At 40.2% G+C, this 22,025-nt stretch overlaps 2 protein-coding genes across 3 annotated transcripts; one reads left to right on the forward strand and one right to left on the reverse strand.

Annotated features, from left to right (window-relative positions):
- Positions 1–135: 135 nt before the first annotated feature.
- On the reverse strand, positions 136–4,360 carry apex2 (APEX nuclease (apurinic/apyrimidinic endonuclease) 2). 2 transcript variants are annotated; one of them, XM_046056149.1, is made up of 7 exons: positions 3,904–4,360; positions 3,510–3,656; positions 3,313–3,396; positions 2,849–3,029; positions 2,394–2,537; positions 1,892–1,961; positions 136–1,335 (listed from the first exon to the last, which is right to left on the reverse strand). In XM_046056149.1, the coding sequence occupies exons 2-7, from the start codon at positions 3,622–3,624 to the stop codon at positions 304–306; spliced, it is 1,626 nt and encodes a 541-aa protein (XP_045912105.1). In that variant the 5' UTR covers positions 3,625–3,656; positions 3,904–4,360; the 3' UTR covers positions 136–303. The 2 variants fall into 2 exon arrangements, with proteins under 2 accessions (XP_045912105.1, XP_045912106.1); XM_046056150.1 differs by lacking the exon at positions 3,510–3,656 and having other exon boundaries at positions 3,904–3,934.
- On the forward strand, positions 3,766–20,593 carry zgc:162200 (uncharacterized protein LOC558638 homolog). Its single transcript, XM_046056148.1, has 10 exons — positions 3,766–4,078; positions 5,243–5,575; positions 8,359–8,571; positions 8,731–8,883; positions 10,479–10,994; positions 11,782–12,663; positions 13,304–13,483; positions 15,230–15,381; positions 16,570–16,930; positions 18,010–20,593. The coding sequence occupies exons 2-10, from the start codon at positions 5,324–5,326 to the stop codon at positions 18,013–18,015; spliced, it is 2,715 nt and encodes a 904-aa protein (XP_045912104.1). The 5' UTR covers positions 3,766–4,078; positions 5,243–5,323; the 3' UTR covers positions 18,016–20,593.
- Positions 20,594–22,025: the final 1,432 nt, after the last annotated feature.

Here is a 22,025-nt window from a genome sequence, read left to right on the forward strand (position 1 = left end):
AAATCCTCACATTTGAAAAGTTGGAACATGAGGAAATTTATCATTTTTGCTTTAAAACATGATGGTCGATCAACTAATCTCTTGATGGTTTAATCTTTTCAGTGCCAAGAACAAATTCAACCGAACTCAACGTAATACAAAGCTACTGTCTTTTATTATTTCAAATAAAAATCAAATAAAAAAAAAACACAATCAACAATTAAAATCTGTGAAATGATGAGATATCTACACAGTAGTCTAACAGTGCTTGTTTGAGCTAGAGGTTTTACTGATGAACAACTTGTGATCCATACAGTAAACATGTCACTTCCGATTCTCAAGCCATGCAAAAAAATTACACCGAGCCTCGGGGTTGGAGGCATGTCCCTGTGGACGGGCACAAACAAAAAACTGCTTGCCCATGTTTGGCCCCTCCTTCTTCACAGTACGGAGCACACAGGGTTCCCCGTGGACTTTACAGGAGGGTGGGGGGGGAGGTCCATGAAGCACTGACTTCCAAAACACTCGCGATGCACCTTTATTGGGTTCCCTGGGCTGTGGGGTTAAATGTTTTGTCTTAATCAGTGTTTCTGTTGTGCTGCTGGTGCACAGCTGTGGTCGACTTTCCAAAGCACCACTTTCACACTGCCTGGCAAGGGCTACAGTAGAGGGAATGACATTTGTTAGTTTGGGTTTGAAAAACGAAAGGAGACTGCCCTGTGGCTTGGAAGAAGTATTTATGGTCTTGTTTTTTTTCCCCTTTGCGACAACAGAGTCTGATGTTAATACACGCTTTTTACCACAAATGTTTCCAGCTCCGAATGAGTTTAAATTCTCCCTCCTTTCCCCCTCTTCTTGAGATCCAGGTAATGCATTCCTCTGCTCAGACTGAATTGATTTTTGTTCCACCTTAACAAGGAAGCGGGACAGCTTCTGCTGCTTGCCAGCAAACTCTGGCAGGTAGCGAGTACAGAGGGGAGGAGGCTTGGAGCTGGGCAGGAGAGAGCAGCTCAGCTGCCCCCACACAGGGCAGTGGTCTGACCCCTCCACCTCTGGCATGATGTCTGCTGCCACAAACTGCTCCGTCGCAAGCTGGCAATCAGCAAATATGTAGTCAATGCGTGTGCCATAGTTGGTCTGTCGCGCTCCAGTGAGAGTGGACCAGCATGTGAAGGCGTTGGTGCGTGTTGGATGGAAATAGCGAAAGGTATCCATAAATGTTCCACCGTGGATGGGATCTGTAGACGTTTCCTGAGATTCTTCATCAGGTTCCTCCTCATTCCTTTCGGCTTCCTGTTTTCCACAGTGCAAAAAGGCATTCAGCCATTTCCTCCCAGGGTTTTCATCAAAATCATCCTAAGAAATGAGGAAAAACAGTAGGTAGAGTTTCATTATTATTAATATGATTATTAATATGCAAACACTGTGCACATTTAGAAGAAAAATAACACTGCCATTTTATGTAATATTATTTTATTCCTTTACATTAAAGGAATAGTTTAACATTTTGCTTCCTTGCTGAGATCAATAACACTCTGATGTCTGTTCAATAAATATGAAGCTACAGCCAGGATATCATTAGCTTAATTTAGCATTAAGACAAAGGGGAATCATTTAGCCAGTAAACATTGAAATGTCTATTTTTGTGTGGATTAAACACGAGATATAACTAAAGTGAGCTTTAGAGTTTGGGTGAATTATTTTTTTTTCCTTTGGACAGAGCCACGCTAACTGTATACCCCCGTTTCTAGTCTTTGATACTAAGCTAAGCAAACTGGCTGCTGGCTGACCTTACAGGCACAAGAATGGTATCAAATTTCTCATCAAACCCTCAGCAGCATTTCAAACGAGCATATTTTCCAAACGAGATAAGCAAATCACTAAATTGACAGTATTCCAACATTTTACTTACGATATCACTGGGGTCACAGTGGTCTAGTGGCCTGTGAGATGTATTTACGTCTCCTAAAACAATGACATGGCTGAAAAATAGAACAGAAAAAAAACAATTAACTCTGAAATTTTAAAAAGGAGAGGGAATAAGAGAGTAATGATACATTCTCCAAAATAAGACATCTGATGACAGGCAGTTGTGTAATATACATTTGCATTCTTCAAGTCATTCATCTGTGTTATTGAAAATGCAAGAATTAGATGTATTTTACTGCATTGTAAACTGCTTTACGTTTCATTGAAATTGACTGACTAATGACATGAAACATATATAAAGTGCATAGGTACATGTGTTCCATTGCGCACACTCGCTTGTACAACAGTCGTAAACGGGTAAAAGGCAGCACTGTTCTAAACAAACTCCACAGTTAAAACGTTTGTGGTAAAAGCAGAAAACACATCTGCCTCATTGTAACCACAATCTTTCCTTTCAGTCAGTGGGAACTTTTCTAAATTCTCACCTCCCATCTTTCAGTATAGCTTCTGCACGACACTGAAGCAGCTTGTAGAACTGCAGTTTGAACTGCTTTCGCTCCGGCTTTTCAGGGTCAGCCCGTGGACAGTATACATTGATTACAGTAACAGTTTGCTCTTGGTCTTGACACCTGTGGGGGTGAAGCAGAGTCAAAAAGAGGTATGGACATCTATATATAACTACTTTGCAAAATGAAGTTGTAATATCCCTTGTGGTCTTTATCAACAGTAAAATTTTTGATCAATGACTTGCATGATTCTTGTCAGAGGAAGCTATACATTGCTTACAATGTGGCTCCCAGTAAAGACTGTAAGGGATGTTCTAGTGCACAGATTGACATTTCTGAAAAGATGCAAGTACATGAACAACGAGAAATACCCAATACAGCACATATAACATGCTTTGTCAAGGAAAACTCAAAGTAGAATATTTTTCTCTTACATGATTCTGTGCTTTGTAATAACGGCTCGTCCTTCATTGTCCAAAAGCTGTAGCTCCTCGCTACAGAACTCAGACTGGTCACCATAGGATCCAACAGCCCCTTCATGGTTGGTCAGCAGACCTGTGAGACCCTCCTCAGCAGCATATGGAGTGGCACTGTCCTTACAATAAGTGGCAACTCCTGTGCATGTCAGGAAAGGAAGATACCTTTGTTTGTATAATGTAGTGTGACAGCAGCAACAACAAAGCAGGTGTAACATTGGGCAGCAGCATTAACAGAGATCTTCTGTTCCTCTAATATGACTGGGAATCTTCATAGACATCTCTAATACAGACTTAATTATAGCAATATTTTATTTTAGAAGATGATCTTCTTGTCTTGGTAAACTAAATATAATTAGGACACTTACTAAAAAACAGTACGATTCAATGACAAAAAATGATGTTATGACGATGCAATAGACCTGAATAGCCGCTGCGTCCTCGACTGAAGCTGAAATAGGAGTTGTAGCCGTCAACAATTGCAGTCCTTTCATCAAGCAAGTCTCCTGTCGGGAACACATTGGAGTTTAACTGTTATTTCTTCCATAACAGACTTCTGACTGTGGTACGTGAACGTTACACGACAGCCCCCGCGTTTTCTCCTCGGGTAACCACTTACTTGTCACTTTTGTCTCTTGAACACAGATAATATCTGCGTCCAGTGAATCAAGAGCCTTTTTAATGCCGCCTCTGAAAGTCCTTATGCCATTTATGTTCCAGGTAACGAGCTTCATTGTGCAAAACAGTTGTCTAACAGACAACACGCCTGCACATCCGGAAGTAAAAAGGAAGACAAGAAAAGCACGAGCGGAAGTGTTTTTCTTCACAAATTTTTCAATATTTCTCTCATGTTTCGTGTTTGTTGATAAAATAAAATTGCTGTATTCATTGCATTAATGTTTTTTTTTTATTTCTGGATAAACAGCAATTGTTTCTTTGCATTGCCCCGTTGCCTAGCTAGAGGGGGTAATCGTGCTTCACGTTTTCGGCGCGCTTTTGACACCAGACCTCACCGTGAAACAAGAGAACCGGGTGGGAGGAAGGGAAGCGGCTGTGCAGTAACCTGGGCTGGTACCCACTGGCTGCTTTGACGATTAGCAAACGTTACCTCTGACAGTTCCCAAAGGAAGTGCATACATCGTGGTTGTTTGCAACTGGCGAGCTCCATCTTTGAGATAAAACCAGAGGGTGAGTAGCAAGTTTGGCTAATGGTCGCTTTCTAGCTTTAGCTAATTAGCTTGTCTGACATGATCCGACTGACGTTACCACCAGCAGAACTACCGGTACCGCTAAGCCTGTGTAAATGTTGCTAATTAAAAAAGCTAGCTAGTTAAATTATTCAACTCGACTTTGCTAGTGGCATTGCGGTGTCGTTTGGTGTCTAAGTTACATTAGGCTATAACTATTCTTGCCAGGCCGTGTCCTGTTCCCAGCCCGGTGTCTAGATTTTGTAACCTTGTGAGAATATGTTCACCCTCTTTTCCTCGTTTCCAAAGTTAACGTTACGATGGTATCTTCATCGTAACGTTACTTTGGAAACGAGGAGCACGTAAAGTTAGCTTATCTGCATATTTACAGCTAACGTTAGTGACTTTAGCTCCTTTAATTTGAACTCAAATAATGCTATGAGGAAGTAGTTTGTGGACTAGGAGAAACAGATGCTTACGGGATACATCATTTGGCACCGGACAACCGGCTGATGGTGTTTCCATCTTCGGTCAAAGAAGAGGACATGAGGAAATGGGGGTGGTCTGCCCCACCCAGTCAATACGGGCGGCCAAAGTAACGTCAATACAGATTGTTTCTATTGCCATTTGTCATAACGGTGTAGCTGACCTTAGGTAATAGCTAATGTTTTCGGTTTATTCTGAGGAGATGTTGAATTGCGATAACGTTGGTCAGTGATGTGTACAGGCCAGACCTGCATCCTAGTTAATAGTGACAGTCTGTTAACTGTGTGGAGTAATTGACTCTTCAGTAACGCCCTTTAAATACCAGAGGATGATACGTGCCTATTTAAAAAAAGATGAATAGCAACCATACAATATGCTAGTTGTAGGTAAAGTTATTGTTATAACTCATATAACCAGATTTGACATGACTAACTGGCAGGCATGGGTAATAATGGTACATATCTGCTAATACTTGGCTTGGATTTGTCTAGTGGCCATTTGCCCCTTTAAATCAAAAGGTAGGAGTGTTTTCCCACTCAACCAATCCCCTAGTTAATCTTGCCCTGTGCAGTTTGCTCAATTTGTGTCACAATATGATTTACACAAAACCTCTTTTCTATACTGGCCATTGTTCTAAGTCATTTACAGAACCTCCATCTTTGTGCTTTGCCTTTTGTAGCGTGGAGTAATGAGAGTGGAGGAGTGAAAGAGGCAGGTGTCCCAGTGGAGCATTGGTAGACAAGTGGGAGGCCAGGCAAGGATGCTGGAGGAGGACTCGGACCCAGCAGGTCAAGCTGTGGAGGGAGAAGGAGAGGCAGAAATGGGGAGCAGAGACTTGAATGCTGAAGTGGTACGGCTTACTCTGGAGCTCCAGGAGGCCACAGAGGAGAAGCTACAGGCAGCCCGCTATGGCCTGGTGGTGCTGGAGGAAAGTGCTGCTCTCAAGATGAAACACAGGCAGCTGGAAGAGGAGCATGAAGCCCTCAAAGGGGAGCTACAGCAGCTCAGAGAGGTAGGAGCACACCAAGCCCTTCTTGTTATATTTAGACAACATTAAGCTTGTGAAGTTCTCATTCTCCCGGCTTCTTTGTGACCCTTTTACAATGCATTTCCTTTGCACAGTACTCGTTAAATTGTGTGTGTGTGTGTGTGTGTGTGTGTATATATATATATATATATATATATATATATATATATATATATATACACCCATGTTTGTCTTTACATCAAACTGGAGTTGGTTTGATGATGTGCTGTTTGTAATAGAAACAACCATTTCCTTAAATGAACTTTTCCAATGACTGCCTGATGAAGACTAGTTGAAACTTGAGATTTTCCGATAAGGTGTTTAACTGGTCCAACATTCATAAATGTCACTTTTTTCCTATGTGTTGAAAGATGACTACAGTAGGAATGAACACGACAGTGGTTTTGATCTTTTTATATTTGAGGAATATGCAAGTAAATATAATATACTGTTGCTGTAATATGGGATATTATTAACAAGATGTAATGGAACAGCTATTTGATGCCTTTTATTGTTTCACCTGCATTACCATTGCACAAAAATCGTATTGTAGAATTATCTGCTTTCACATGACACTGTTAGTAAAATGTAAATGCAGAGACACAATCTCTCTATCGATACTTCTCATTTTAATTTAACAACCTTGCAGTTGCCTTGCAGTTGCCTTGCAGTCTACCTAGTCATCCTGGCATGAATTTGATTGTTCATCCCTTCAGTGCTTTTTGGTGACTCTCTTTCTGCTGCCACAATAACAGTTCTGTTACAGCTGTGACCTCATTTTATACTTTCAATGAAGAGACTTGTGATCGCACGCTGAGTCAGTTTTGCTCTCATATGTCATCTGATGCTGACGTGATTACGTCAACGTCCACAGCACATTAATCAACATATCTGGTGCTTTTAACATAATACATTGTCTCTGTTTATCTTTAACCAAATTTGATACTTCACTGCATAATAAGGATTGAATTAGGTTAGTGCCAAATAGTCAAGATAAAAAGATTAGACCAATATGTCAAAACTCAGATTATCATGTAATCCATGCTTTTCACAGAAATTGTGACATATGCTTCTCATCTGCTTCCCAGTATTTCATCTGCCTCCCCGTATTTTTTTTAATCTCTCTTTTTTAATTAATCACTATTATTTAGTCAAATTGACAACCACTCCATCAACTGTATTTACACAAGTCTAGTATAGTTTGTATAGCTGTATTCCATCTGACACTAACAGCTTCTCTTATATAGTTGCATTTTGGGGAAATATTTGAGATTTTTATGCTCATGCTTACGCTGACATAGTGCCGAATGACTATGTGTGAGGGGTTAATATTGTTTTCTGAGTGTAAACCTTGTCCCAAATGCACCAGATGGGCCTTGAAGGTGTTTAGTGTTGCTGGAACAGGCTTTTTAAAAACTGGTTTATGTAAGAAGGTAATCCCATAAAATTCAGTGCCATCATGTGGGCAGATTTTTGTTTTTGCAATTGTTTAGTCCAACCCTCGTTTAAATTGAGAGAGAGGAAAAAAAACTAAAATCCTGCTTACAAGCCTTTGGATATTTAGCAAAATATATTTTCCACAATAACACTAAATATTGGTCCATCCTGATGTTTTACAACCACATATCAAGCAAAGCTCTTTATGTCTTAACGGACGTAGTGGTACAGAATTTCTTATAATCTGCATAAAACCAGTTTCTTGGCTGTTTGTCTACTTGGGCTTTGGCAGGGTTTTAGCAAAGCAGAGTGGGCTCATGTGTTGTGAATTAGCATCATTATGTAACCACACCACAGTGTTCAATTAAGCATGTTTAGTAGCATGTACATTTCATTTCACACCTTATTGGATAGTTCATTCATCAGCAGTCATTGATGCAAAATGTGTCATGGTTACTAATTATGACAAGATTTGAAGAAACGCCTGCTATTACGGTGTTAAGTGTATTAGGCTCTTTTATCACATTGGTTAGATAAAAATCCAGTTTGAAACAGTGTGGAAGCTGCTGTTACGGTCTAAGGTGTCTTGTTACCAAATCATAACAGCTTAAGGCTGGACAATAAAGCAATAACAATAATTATCGCAATATAATTTTTTAAATAACAATATAACAATAATAAATTAATAAATGTTCAATAAATATTTAATAAATTTTATTCACTTGAATAATACACTAAAAAAAATGTATTAAGATTTTTATTTTGTTGAGGAAGCAGGACTGATAAAAGCTTTTACTTAATTTTACTCGCGCATATTTATTGACAAAGATTTTATCATAATTGTTTTGAATGTTCTACCTCAGATTTGTGAAGTGATCCACTGTTTGGCCTCAAGTGATGACTAAAAGAGTTTACAACCACAATAACCATCAGGTTTTTTAAACTTTCACTCAGGAGCAAAAATCAGCCCTTAAACTCAAAAGAATTAACAATTTGATACATATCGTGATAATTATCGATATCAAACATATGAAACTTTTTATCGTGATAACATTTTTGCCCATATCGTCCAGCCCTATAACAGCTATTTCCTCACTATGATCAGGTTTAAGGTGATTATTGTCAGTGAATTCCTGTTTCCCTTCCTTTGTCACTAATTGTCCATATTTCCTGCCTTGATAAATGCTGCACATCTGAAATATATTTGTCTTACATCACTAAGAATGTGGTTCCAATTAACATTATGTATGTATTTAATATAGCATACTCTAGCCTGCTAGATTCTGCAAGTTTTGCCATCCATTTCCTTAACCCTTTTTGTTTGTGTAAAGGCGTTTGCAGATTCTGTGAGCAGCCAGAAGCGTGCAGCTGCTGATGGAGAGTGCCGGGAGGAGAACTTGCTGCAGGAGACAGCCACTAAGGAGGCTGCCATGGCAACCCGCATAGAGGAAGTACAGGCAGAGCTCAAGCAAGCACGCCTTGCTCTGGGCAATGCCCACGCTGAGATCGATAGACTAGGGGTGTTCTCTGCCCAGTTAAAGAAGGTATGGCAACTGAACCCCGGAACCCTGAATCACTGGATGATATATTAGTTGTGTAGCCTCATTCCCAAGTAAAATTAACCATGCATTACATGAAATTGGTAATTGTGCATCTCAAATTTCATGCTTTGCACTGATTTGACAGTGGATTCTGTTCTACAGGAGTGTGAGTGTCTGGAGGCAGAAAAGGGCCATCTGAGGGATGAGATGAAGGAATATAAAGTACGTGAGCTGCGCCAGTTGCAGGACAATAGCGAGCTAGAAGATGAGAACATATCTCTGCAAAAACAGGTGTCTGTGCTCAAGGAAAACCAGGTCAGTTATCACTCAAGCTACAATTTTACCAAATACATGTAAGATCTATCTGCTGGCTGCAGAAGGATGGATGGATGGATGGATGGATGGATGAAGAATAAAAATTGTAAATATCCAGAATGGATAATATTGTCGAAATACACTAATAATTGGGAAAATATGTTTATATAAACATTGTGCCATACTATTGTGTTTTTGTATTTATCTTCCTAAAAAAAAAAACAAAAGAAACGTATGTAGTATTTATGTTTCTATAGTACATGTAGGTGGTTGTAAACACACTATCATATGGTCATTGTTTTAGCACACTGCCTGTTTGCATTTACTTTGCATGCAACAAACTTCAAATATCCCTCACACGTTTGTTGACATAACTTTACAAATTGGCCAGTGCTGAAGACACTAGACAGGCCAGTTGCTGGGTGATTAACGTTGTTATTTTCAGAAAACAAAATGGCTCCCACAGCTGAAGACAACAATGCTTCTCTTGAATACGTGCTTTTTCCTTGTCCGTGAATTCCCAGTATGGCTGCTTCCACTGAGATGACATTTCCCAGGAAATATGCAGCAAGAAATAATGAAAATATATATAGTTGCAAGGAGCACTATGGCAACCAGGCTCTACTGTAGCAATTTCACGATTCCCAAGTGATTGCACGACACTCAATTACAGCATATTTTTCAAGTTCTTGATGACTTTGAATGCTTTGAGAAATGATGCGTTGTCCTGGGAATATTTTTATTAGGTTTGTGTGCTTTTAGCTGAGAACTACCTTTCAGGTCTACAGTAAAGGTTTGACAAAGTAAATTTTTATGATAATGGCGTTATCTCAAGATTACAGGAGGAGTGTCAAACTTTGAAAGGATTAAACTAATTAGAAATAACCTAGTTTAGTGATGATTTTTTCCCTCCTAAATCGTGAAAGTTGATTTAACAAGTTTCAGGCATAAACTTTAATGTATGATTTTGTGTCATTTGGGACATTAATATATGTAAAGCTTCCAGTGTAATAGTTTACTTTCTGCAGGACTTTACTGTGATAATGCAAGCTAAGAACATGTTAACATAAACATACCTTCCAAATGCTTTTCATATTTTCTATAGTTAACATCTCAATTTTTGCTCTGTGTGCCCAAAGTTTTCTGCAAAAATGTTGTCCTGCATGATAAAGGATGCTCAGTATCCTTGTGGGTTGTCATATTATGTAGTTATGTGATGCTTATTTTTGGGATTCCTGACCCTGTGAAGCAGTTGCATCAATCTTAAGTACTCTTAGTGATATTGTGATTGGTTTTAATGTCACATGTTGATTTTATTTTAAATAGATGTTGGAAATGATGGAAATATATGAATTATATAAATCCTATAAATCCTATAAATTATATAGGATTTAAATGGAAGTAACTATTCATTTCCAAGAGAAACTAGAATTGTAGATGACCAGTGGGGTCTACCAATGCCATCTGTGTATGTGACTGTAACGCTATTGTGCTGATTCCATTAATGGGTGTATTTGGGGCTGTATGTGCTGCATATAGCAACATATAAAGACCTATTAAACAGCCTTCTGGTTGTGCTTCTTATGACATTTCAGGTTGAGTTTGAATCGATAAAGCTGGAGCTGACCCAGAAGAATGAGGAGCAAGAGGAGCAGCGAGCTCAGCTGGAGGAGGCAGAAAGGCTGAGGGAGATAGCAGAGAGGCAACTGGAAGAGGCCCTGGAAGCCCTGAAGGAGGAGAGGGAGCAGAAGAACAGTCTGCGGCGAGAACTCTCTGCCCTGACCCTTAATCCCTTTGATTCTGTGGGGAACCTGGAGCTCCACTTGGAGCAGCTGGATGACAGCCAGGAGGAGGGTCAGGGGGGAGAGGGAGACGGTGAGGGTCAGGGAGATGACCAGGATAGTGGCTTTAATAATGGTCCTGGGTCTGCCCCCAGTTCTGCTCACCCTCCTCACTTGGGGGGCTCCAAAAGTAATGGCCTCATCCAACGCTACTCCACTCCACGCAACAGTGACGTATTCCTGCGTGCTCCAGCCTCTGGGCTTGTGTCGGACCTGCTGAGTGAGCTACACTTTTCAGACAGTCAGAAACTAAAACAGCAACTCCTACAGGTAGGTAACAAGATGTGTCACTTTTTTAAAGTGTCATGGCAATTTTGGAGGGTTTCTTATTATAGTATGTCTTGTGTGCAAGGAAAAACTATATGATTTGCAAGAAGACACAGGGAAAATAGTGTATATTGAAATTCGTCAGTGATCACAGAACTGCATTTATATCTAGATAAAGGCTAACTTAAACTAGTACCACCTTTCGTTAAAGCTGAGTAGTGGATTGTTATGTAAGTTGTGGGATGTCTGCCACTTCCTGCTTTAGACCACATCCGCTGTGTGTTGGTAAAGGAGTGAGCCTTTCTATATTAATAGAAAACCACCTGGCATCACATAGCCACCATTGATACTTGACCCAGCAATTCAGTCATCTCCGACCTGATACAGTTATGCTTCAAATAAAGGGTACTTAAGAAAATGAAGGATGTCTTGAAGTGTCATCTTTCTCTGTCTGAACAAATATATTATTCATGATGCACTTAGATCGGGGGTTGGGTTAGCAATCTCCTACCCACCAGATGTTGGGAGTGTGGAGCTGAATGGGGTCAGCCACATAAAAAATGCATTAAGATTAAAGGTGGTTGGGGGAGAAATTTGTGTTACAGAGCACTGTCCTTATGTTTTATAGAAAACACTCAACAATCAGTATTATCCTGGCTAATAACTGAAATGGCTGATTATTAAAATAATGTCTTTAAGTAATTTCAGCAAATTTAAGAAATACTATATATGTTGAGATTTTTATCTTTATGTTTTGTGTGTGTGTGTGTGTGTGTGTGTGTCTATCCAGGCAGAACGAGAGAAGTCCAGTCTGGTTAGCAAAGTGGAGGAACTGCAGATGCAGCTGGTAATGTCCAAACAGGCACTCAGTCAGCAAGAGGACAAAGTTGGATCTCTCACCCAACAGTTAGACGCTGTGCGGAGCAGCCAGCAGCACAACCAGGAAGCCGACAACAGGGGAGAAAATGAGACAGAGAATGGAGACGGTGGCAATGCAGTCTTTGACTATGAGGTGGACACCAAGAGCAAGGAGGTGCTGGAGGCGCGCATGCGTTCAGCCAGTGAAGAGCTTCTGAAGCTGCGAGATGAACTGTCTCAGGCAGGAACTCGTTATAACACTCTAGAGCAGCGATACAAGCTGGAGAAGGATCGTTGGAGGGCAGAGGCCCAGGAGCTGGCTGACAAAATCCGTCAATGCATCAAGTCCAGCAAGCAGGACCAGGATCGCATCAGTGAGCTGGAGAATGAGATAGGAGCCACGCGGAAAGTGGCAATTGATTCAGAAGGGCACTTGAGCGTTGCCCAGGAAGAGCTGCTGGCCTTCTCTGAGGAGCTGTCCAACCTCTATCACCATATCTGCGTATGCAACAACTTGACACCCAAACGAGTCACCCTGGACTATTACCGAGATGGCGCCAGAGCAAGTGGTGGAGGAGGTAGTGCACGAAGACCACACTACGTCTACACCCAGCACAACTCCCAGAAGAAGCCGCGAGCCAATGACATGTTCATCTCCAAAGCTGCGGCATTGCAGTTTATGGGGGAGGTGGACAGTGCAGGAGCCAGCACAGAGTCTCCCAACTGCCCTGGATCCCCCACCCTGGATTTCAGGGACCCTTCCAACGTACGCAACTTGGTAGCGGTCATCCGTTGCCAAATCAAACACCTTCGGGTAAGACTGCTTATCACATGTCAGACATTACATTTAGTGCTACTACACTAGTGCTCGTTTGTTTGTGAGATTATAACCAGTGCAAATTCTCTTAACTACTTCAGTGTGGCTCAGTCACTGAAAGCCAGACTATTGTTCTGGGTGAAGGCTTTTCCTCCTCCACAAATTTCCTGCTGAACTTAATGCTCAGCTCAGACAGTTAAATGTAGTTGAGGAATTCCCATGTCCATTCACGTGGCGTGGGTCTTGTTGGCACGTCTGTTTTAGGTTTGAATGGATTGGATTATCAGGGGTTAAAGAGTTAATACAGCAGTGTCTGGAACTCTGGGAATTTGTGTTTTTATGTAGTGAAACACGCAGTTTAAAACAAATATAGTTGCTCTTTTACATTTCTGAAGATTAATTTCACAGGTGTACAATAATGTTGAACATTTTAAACAGATTATGTGGTCTTTAATATTGGTATATTATTATACTGTGATATTTTGGATATACTGTATATTTAAAAAAAAAAAAAAAAACGCTCCCAATACTGGAAGACAATGAGTTTCCTAATGCTGACATTTTGACAATAGTTTTACTTTGTGAAACAAACACATTTGACTCACATTTATGTTTACCGTCCTTTCTGTTCTCTCAGGTGGCAGTGGACCTCTGTCGTCAGAGGGGCGCCATGCCTTACTCGGGGTTGAGCAGCAGCGTAGAGTTAGAGCGGGATGCTGAAAGCCTCTTGGAAGAAGTACTAAAACTCAAGTCCCTTCTCAGCACCAAGAGAGAACAGATTGCTACCCTCAGGACTGTCCTCAAGGCTAACAAACAGGTAGGTCACAGCAAGCAATGGCTACGCTATAGTGTTCCCTTTTGATGTCTTTGCACTGTTATAAAACAGTTTTAGTCTAGGAAAAGGCTAGTGTTCCACTTTAGGGTATTGCTCTAAATCAACCTGATCTGTCAGGGACTTTACCAAAAATGTAATCCTCAAAGGTCAATATGCAGATTGTTTTGTTGCCTGTCATTAAAAAGAAACTATTCCACATTTGTTGTTTTATTCATTTTTTTTTTTTTATTACTATGAGAGGCTTCAACAGTTTCTTTGCATGTTCAAAAATCCTGAGAACAGCTCCCTTGGTACAGCGGGATTGTCTCGTGAAATGTAGTGTTTCTTCAGTTGCCAATATTTAATCTATTCTGGATAAAGACAAGATAAAAGTAAGAGAGGAAACCTTTACTATTATCCATTTACATAAGAACTATAGTTGATCTGTATTATCAGTGTCTTGTCTAGACAGTCCCTTGGGCTCACATGCTCCTGCACTCGTGTGTGATGTTGCACTCCTCAGAGGTTCAACTCCATGACTCAAACACTGCATGACCTGCTTCTGTCATTCCCCTTAGCTGTCACTCTCCCTTTCTCATACACGCACACACATAAGCACTTGAGGTAATCTTGTTTGGTCGGGCCAGGCTCACACACATTCTACATTCTACATTTACTCATTTAGCTGACGCTTTTATCCTTACAATTGCTATGCATGTCAGAGGTCGCACGCCTCTGGAGCAACGGTCTTGCTCAGGGACACAATGGTGGATGTCTCACAGTGGGAATTGAACCTGGGTCTCCCACACCAAAGGCAAGCATCTTATCTTCTCAAGTCTGATTTCTAAGACTATGTTGTAGCCCACCGTTTGTTCCTATGATGGTAATAATGGTACGTGCACATGAAACATTTGCATTGGTGATTGCAATCAAGTCACAGATATGTAAAGGGTGATCACATGAAAGGGACAAACTGGCTTTGTCCTTTCACAGAAAGACTCACAGTACTATTTTAATACTGTCATCCTTATCAAAGCAACATGTTTTTTTTTGACCTTAGTAGCTCTGATACAAATTGCTCTTTAATAGATGACATGTTGTAGTTCACATGGAATAAAGGGACAGTAATGATGGCAATTCTAACTTATTTCATTACATCTAAGTTGTTTGATAATAAAAACCAGAACAAACGGAACACTTTAAGATACCATACTTATTGATAGCAGGGTATAGTGACCAAAATTCTAATAAATATTTATCAGTATTATCGCAGTGTTGTTAAAATGTTCCAAAAGTACCGATACACACATTGAAACCAAGTTTTATATATAAAACCACAAATAAAATAAGCAGCACTGTGCCCTTTTGGTATGTATAAACATTAAAATAATAACAGCCTTACTTATGTAAACTTGTAAAAAACCAGATGAAATGTGCATTAACATTAAAGATGTTTATAAAGAAATTTATAAAGTATATGCAATGAACCCATGCACAGTTAACATAAATACAAATGAGGAGACAATAATAGTTATTGCAAGGAGCCCAACAATTGACATAAATACAGAGGAGTCTTGTATTAATTTTTCTTCTGTTGACAACTTCTACAACCTGTTCGACCACTGCCGGATTTTAAATTAACAATATATATATATATATAAAAATATGTGGTTTGGGTCAATTAATTATGCATTTTAATGCCCCACTTTGAACGGGGAATGATGGTGCAATGGTTTTTTGTCAATGCAGACTGCAGAGTTGGCCTTGTCCAATTTAAAAACCAAGTATGAGACAGAGAAGAGCATGGTGTCAGAGACCATGATGAAACTGCGGAATGAACTCAAAGCCTTGAAGGAGGACGCCGCTACCTTCTCTTCACTCCGAGTCATGTTCGCCAGTCGGTAAGATTTCCTTTTTTATGTTTATGGGGGGGAAAAGCATTATATTCAGTTATCAAAGGGGAAAAAAAGACTTGCATTTATTTTGTCCCAAGATAATGGCTATTTTTGATTTCTTTGAAATTGCTTTTAACTGAAAAATATGAATTAGTTCTCATTGTCTGGTCTTTGCCTTTTTGCTAGTGTTGTTTATGCTTAGTGATGGTGCTCGTGTTGTGGCACAGCTTTTGCTACCAGTCATGTAATAAGCTTACCATGCTTATTACGCCTATGGACAATCCACTGGTTCACGTGAAGATTATGAACCACATGCTCTGCCCTGTGCCGACGGGGGAGGAGGCAAGGACAGATTTGTCTCATCAAGCCAGGTCACCTTAGGGAAGGAGAAGCCGAACGTTGGCGGGAGATGGGTGGGAAGGTGTTGTCAAGCGTTAAATTTACAGACCACAACACTTCACTCACTAATCTCTAACCTCTTTTGAGAATCTGTAGGCATGCATCATTGTTTCGAGGAGTGCTTTTGTATTGGGTTGATTGAGTGACCTAATGTGTTTTTCTTTTCTTTTTTTTCTGCTTTTTGTCTGGTTTTGCAGCAGACATGTTTTCATTGTTGTTAATTGCCAGAGAAGCTTCTTGGACATGAATTACCTGTCTAGCCCCTGTCCAGACAGTTATGAGCTGGCATTTGATTATCCTTAAGAAGGATTGGAGAACAGACAGTGGTCAAGGACTACTACTGTCTGTTGCATCAGGCTAACGATTACAGCTTAAAAAGATCCTCTTGTTTATAATTAAGTTTTGTGGTGCCATCATGTGGATAGCTTAAGTGGCTGCATTTTTATAGTGTATGATGACATGGAAGTATTTTAATAGTCTATCAGCATGAAATTAATCAATTGCTTATACATCTATGTTATGTTATTTAATAAGTAATTTTTGGCAGCAGTTTGTTAAACATTGAGGCTTTGCAGATTTTTTTCACTTTGGTAACTTTTGATGGTATTTCTCATTATTATGTTGGTTTTATTTTATTTAACAAGTGATTAAGTAATCAAAAAACCTGCTAGATTAATCAATAAGCGTTACAGTCTGACACACTAGACGTCATGTTTAGCATGTGTGTTGTGTGCTTTTGTGCTTTAATTTGTTCTTACCTGCTTGTGCATGTTACAAATCTTGATTGTGTCTCAGGTGTGACCAGTATGTCACCCAGTTGGATGAGATGCAGAGGCAGCTGGCAGCAGCCGAGGACGAGAAGAAGACACTGAATTCTCTGCTGCGTATGGCCATACAGCAGAAACTGGCTCTTACTCAGCGCTTGGAGGATCTGGAGGCCCCTCTGTCTCCCCACAGCTTGAACAACAGCCCCCGCCGCTCCCGGGCCAAAGAACTGGCCACCAAGTCGGGCCGGGCTCCACGGAGCCCCCGAAGCAGTCCTGCAAGGCCCACACTGAGGAGCAGTCCACGGGCTAGCCCGGTTCTCGGCAGCAGCGTTCCTGCCATGGCCACGCACCACCTGCGAAGTCTAACCCGAAGCCTCCATACAAGCCCTGTAAGAACCCCTCTCTCTCTTTGTCCTGATATCTCTGTCCAGACAAGCAGCCGGTCTTGCAGAGGCAAGGGTCTGCCACGAGACGCCACTTTCATTAGAAGTCATAGTGTCAGTGATGTTTTTAACGCAAAGTTGAGTCCTGACTACTCCCCAACGCGTACAGGCTCCACCAGTTCTGTGAACAGCGAGTTAACGGTCAAAACACAAACACATGTCAGTGATTCAAGAAAAGGTGTGTCAGGTCGGCGAGCTTCAGTCCCTGCACGTCAGGACACCTTCTTTACAACTCGCGTTGTACCTGCCTCTTCCACCAGGCTAAAGTCGTCTTTGTTTTCTTCATCCATAGATAATCTAACCTCTTCTAAAGCTTTGTGTGTATATCCTAACACATCTGAAGCATGGGGTGAAAGTAAACAAAAGCCTGATCTAAAACCAAACTTGGATATTTCTGTAAGAAGGAAACAGTTGGGTCACAGGTCTAATTCTGCACAAGCAGCAGCTGCATGTCGTAACACATTTCAGTCAGACACAGACTCTTCTCAGTTCAATGCTAAATCTTCAGGAGCCCTGACGGCCACATCGCTCACTGTTCATAATCCAGTTGGTAAGACCAGGATGAGTGGGGTCTGTAGAGAGTCTAGGCATAGATCATCCATGCCCACAAGTAGAACCACTGAGGAATTGCACAGTAATGTCAGTAGGGGCTCTGGTAATAAAGCTCAGGCCCCACCTGCCAGGGCCCGCAGCTCACACTCTAAATCATCTCACAGGCGATGAGATAAAGTAGCCAGCAAATGTACATCTATACAAAACTACTTTATCTAGATCTATACATTATGTTTATAAAAATTTAAAAAACATATACTTTATGCTGTAACATAGTGAGTATGCAGTCAGAACAATCATGCTTTTATTCATCTCAGCTTAACTGATAGCTGTTGGGAGCCTGTCATTTGCTGATCCTTTCTATGTTGTATTGATCTGCTTCTCCCTGTCAGTTACCCTCACATAGTTCTCTTAAAATTTTAGTTGAACTAAAAATATGTTTTTTTTGTCTCTGTCTCACCCTGTCTCTGTAGCGCTGAAACACTCCTTCCATTACTCCAAACCCCCTCTTCTCCATAAGGACCTGTCTTCATGTTGACACCCCGGCTCCCTTCTCCTTTCCTGACTCGAGACATCCTGTCCATCCCAGATTTGACGTGACATTCACCACTCTACTCACCAGAACCATGGATTTAAAAAAAGTTTTAAAAAAAAAGCAAAACACAAAAACAAACCTCTCATCCCACCCTCTTGGTTTTTTCTGCTTGGAACGGAGAAACCTGCATGCAGCCTGGAAAAGGATGAAGAGACAAATGTGCTGCTCATTCCTCTGTGAAGTGATTGTGTCTTGTCCCAAGTGGAACCAACTTCCATCTGGTCTTGTTCAAGGCTGTGTGTTGTGGTGAACCATTGACAGTATTTATCAACAAGATACTTTTCATGTACAGTATTTACTGTGTTCAAGGCTATCATTTTGTTTTAAGGCTGTATGTCTTTACAATCTTGCCTTTTGTCTGGCATCCTGGTCAGGCCTGTCTGGGATCTTTTAGTGTCTGTAAGCCATTAGATTGTCTGTGATAGCTCTCCCAGGTAGTTTTTTTTATAGAATAATGCAGCCTTACTAAGTAGAGAGCTTGCTATCGTCTTGAGGTCCCTACCTTTTACTGGTGGTACAGTTACATGCCCTTTTTAATCCTGTGAGTTGTCAGGCTCTTTGGCTTTTGCCTATCAGCCACACCCTTTAACTAAAGGTCAGTAAACATGCCATGTCATTGATGGAAATAAATCAGCCATAAATTCACCACCTCAGGTCAAACAGAGTAGTCAGATACATGATTTGGGAGACCTTTTTAATGTGAATATTACTTTGCAAACTATGCAGACCAAGTCAGGACAGTGCCTGTATACTTCCTGCTGTTCGTTAGGATTAGGGTGCTTTGGAAACTTACCTTTACTTTCAGTATAAAGTAGCTGGCTGCAGCTGTTTTGCAACAGCCATTTAGCATCTCTTTAACAATAAGAAGCTTTTGGAAGTCATCTGCAAGAACCCCATTTGCTGATTATGTACTTTCCTGCTGTGGGTTTTAAGTCCCTGTCTCACATCACTCAAGGTTTGGTTTATCTAAAACTAATACTAACAAGGGGCCATGCTCGTTTCTCTTGATTACATAATCATAATAACCGTTCCCATGCAGCTTCTGCTCCTCTGAACAGCTACTCAACAATGCTTATGTTTTGTTTTTCATCATTTAATGTCACCCTGCTTTTGTGTGCTACCAAAGTGCGCATGTTGTTATGAACTAGTATTATCCACAGTGAGCTAGTTTTCTTTTCCTGTGGCTACAGCATCCATTGTTTCCAGTTAGGAATGCTAATAGTGCTTGCAGACTGCTATTAGGGTTGCTGCTTGTAGAAAAACTAAATAATAATATTGTCCCATAATTCTAAAACCTATAGTAGCACATCATGACTTAAAATAAAAAATGGATAAATTTTTAGAAAGCAAAATATTTCAAAGCAAAATGTAACGCAAACATGACTGCTTTACTAGTCAGAGCTCCATAAGCAGGGAGCCCAGATTACAAAGGAAGGAAAAACATGTAAATGTACATGGATCTGTTGATACGCCAACACTGGTTGCTTATAGAGTAGTTTGAAGCCAGGGGCTGTAATTTGACAGCAGTGCAAATGTCAACATTTGCTCTGTAACAACACCTGTCTCATTGAATGCAGTTTAAATTCAAGTTGAATTGACCTGATGAGACCAATCATGATGTTTTAGACCACATTTGGAAACGACTGTTTGAAAAATGAGAACTAAATGCTAGAAAATGTTGACATTAATTTTTGTTAGGTCAACTATCCTGCGGTTTAGTAGAAGAGGTCACATCCTGCTGATTTTTGTTTTTGTTTTTTGTGCCTTTGTTGTTTTTAGACCGCTCCACATTTTCTAAACAGAAGCAACTATTCAACACTCTAGTTGTGATGTTTTTTGACTGTATGTTTTACTTTTGAGGAAACTATAAACAGTGTTTTAGCACTGAATTAAGTGATATCTCATTTTGGTAAAATATTTTCACTTTTTAGCATGCCATGTATGAAGTCATTAGTATGAACTAATGAATAATTTGACATTAGTTTCCCCTGAAATTAATGATCCCTATCTGCTGTATTTTTTTAGATAACTGTTACTGTAAGAAAGGTTTCTGTATAAAGATTATGAACGCAGAAAATGAAGAACCTAATGCATCAAAAACATTATAGATTGAATGTTGCTATGAGGTTTTGAAAGTGATTTCAGAAAGCATTTTTAGACTGGACTGTTGATGGTGACTATGAACTCCTGCTAAAAAGTGAAAATGCTTTAACATGATGTTACATTGCTTTGAAGGTTGTAAATTGATTTCTTTATCTATTTATTCACTCTGTGCAGATGTGTTTAATTTAATTACCATTGTTGTGTAATATTTTAACTGTATGTATGTGGTCTGCATTCTGTATAAATTGTTCTGGAGGATGACGCGCACACACTCCGCATAACACATTTTTATGTGTTTGAAAGTTCCTCTCATTGACCTGTGAACCACTTTTCTCATGAAGAATAAAAATAAGCCAACACTGTTTAGTGATCTTTTGAGTCCAAACACAATTAGTCATGCATAACATACAATGGGCTACTGAGATGCTTTCCGTTTATTATATGGGATTATACAGCAGGCTACCATTGTTTTGAGATAACGTTAAGGCTAAGGGGACTGTTACAACTTTATACATACGACTTAAAATGGTTGTATTTTGTATTTATTGTATTTACGTTTTGTCTTTCAAATTACTAAACGTATCTCCCACTTGCCTAAACCTCATTGGACCTCAGGCCCCACTTCAACCTCCACAGTGCGGCTGGGCGATCTATCCATCACATAATTCTCAAACTAAATTAAAAGCTGATCTGTAGGCCCTATCCGTTATCCCGATAATAAACGATCCGATCTTGCATTTGTGTTTACAACAAATATTTTTAATGCATTCTCGTTATCCACATTGAGGTCAGATGTCTATCTTCCAGACCAAAACCTGCTAGTGAGTAAATTGAGGTGGGGATAAATTCGCCCCAGACTCCCTTAAAAAATCCCATCGTTTTGTGAGTTGTTGCGTAGGGGAAACTTTATATACTTTGTGAAACGCTGTCTAAGACAAGATCTTCATTATTTGTCCCCTCTTCTAAATTCGGCGAATGTAATAGCCTACATGAAGTTCCTTTCTTTGAATAATACCATATCCCGACGCAATTAGCCTGGACTTTCCATCGCGAGGGGAGCCGACAGTCCTATTTTAACAAATTTAAAAAGTCATCCGATCTAATTTGATTTTTACGGCTGCTATGCCAACTAACAATATTTTGATGGCTGCTGCCACTGTTGCGGTTTATTTGGGGAAAGGTCATTGTGTCCAGCTGTGTGTGTCTGTGATGTAGGCTTATTAAATGTTGTTGGTGGCTATCATACACCCTTATTCTACTCAAGTGCGCACACACAGCATGCTGCTTAAGAAATTGTTTGTTTTGGTGATAACTGTCACTCCTCTACATTAGAGTCATATTTTTGTTTCAGAGCTAAAATTGTCATAGTAAAGTGTCTTGGGGTAGGGCAGAGGGCCATGGTTTAGATTCGCCATTTAACATAATGGCTGGAAAAGGTCATGCAGCCTTCGTTTTTTACTTTGTCCAATTCTAGCAACCTATTTGGGTAATTATGGTGGAGAGAGGGTCTGCATTTCCCACATCACTCAGGGAGGCTCAAGATTTAAAACACACACACACACAGTCACATCCCAGCCAGAGTGTGGCTCAGCTGAGAAGTTTTACAAATAAGAGAATTTCCATGTTGGAGTGACTCTAAAGTGCAAACACAGACCAGACAATCCGGGGGTGGTGCGGAAATGATTAATCTTGTGCAAATGTTCCTCTGCGATTTGTTAACTTAAAAAATTCCACTGCAGATAACCTAATGTGATGAAGACACAAGTCCCAGAGCTAATAAAAATTGAAATG

Source organism: Micropterus dolomieu, linkage group LG08 (assembly GCF_021292245.1).
Source record: "Micropterus dolomieu isolate WLL.071019.BEF.003 ecotype Adirondacks linkage group LG08, ASM2129224v1, whole genome shotgun sequence".
NCBI lineage: Eukaryota > Metazoa > Chordata > Actinopteri > Centrarchiformes > Centrarchidae > Micropterus > Micropterus dolomieu.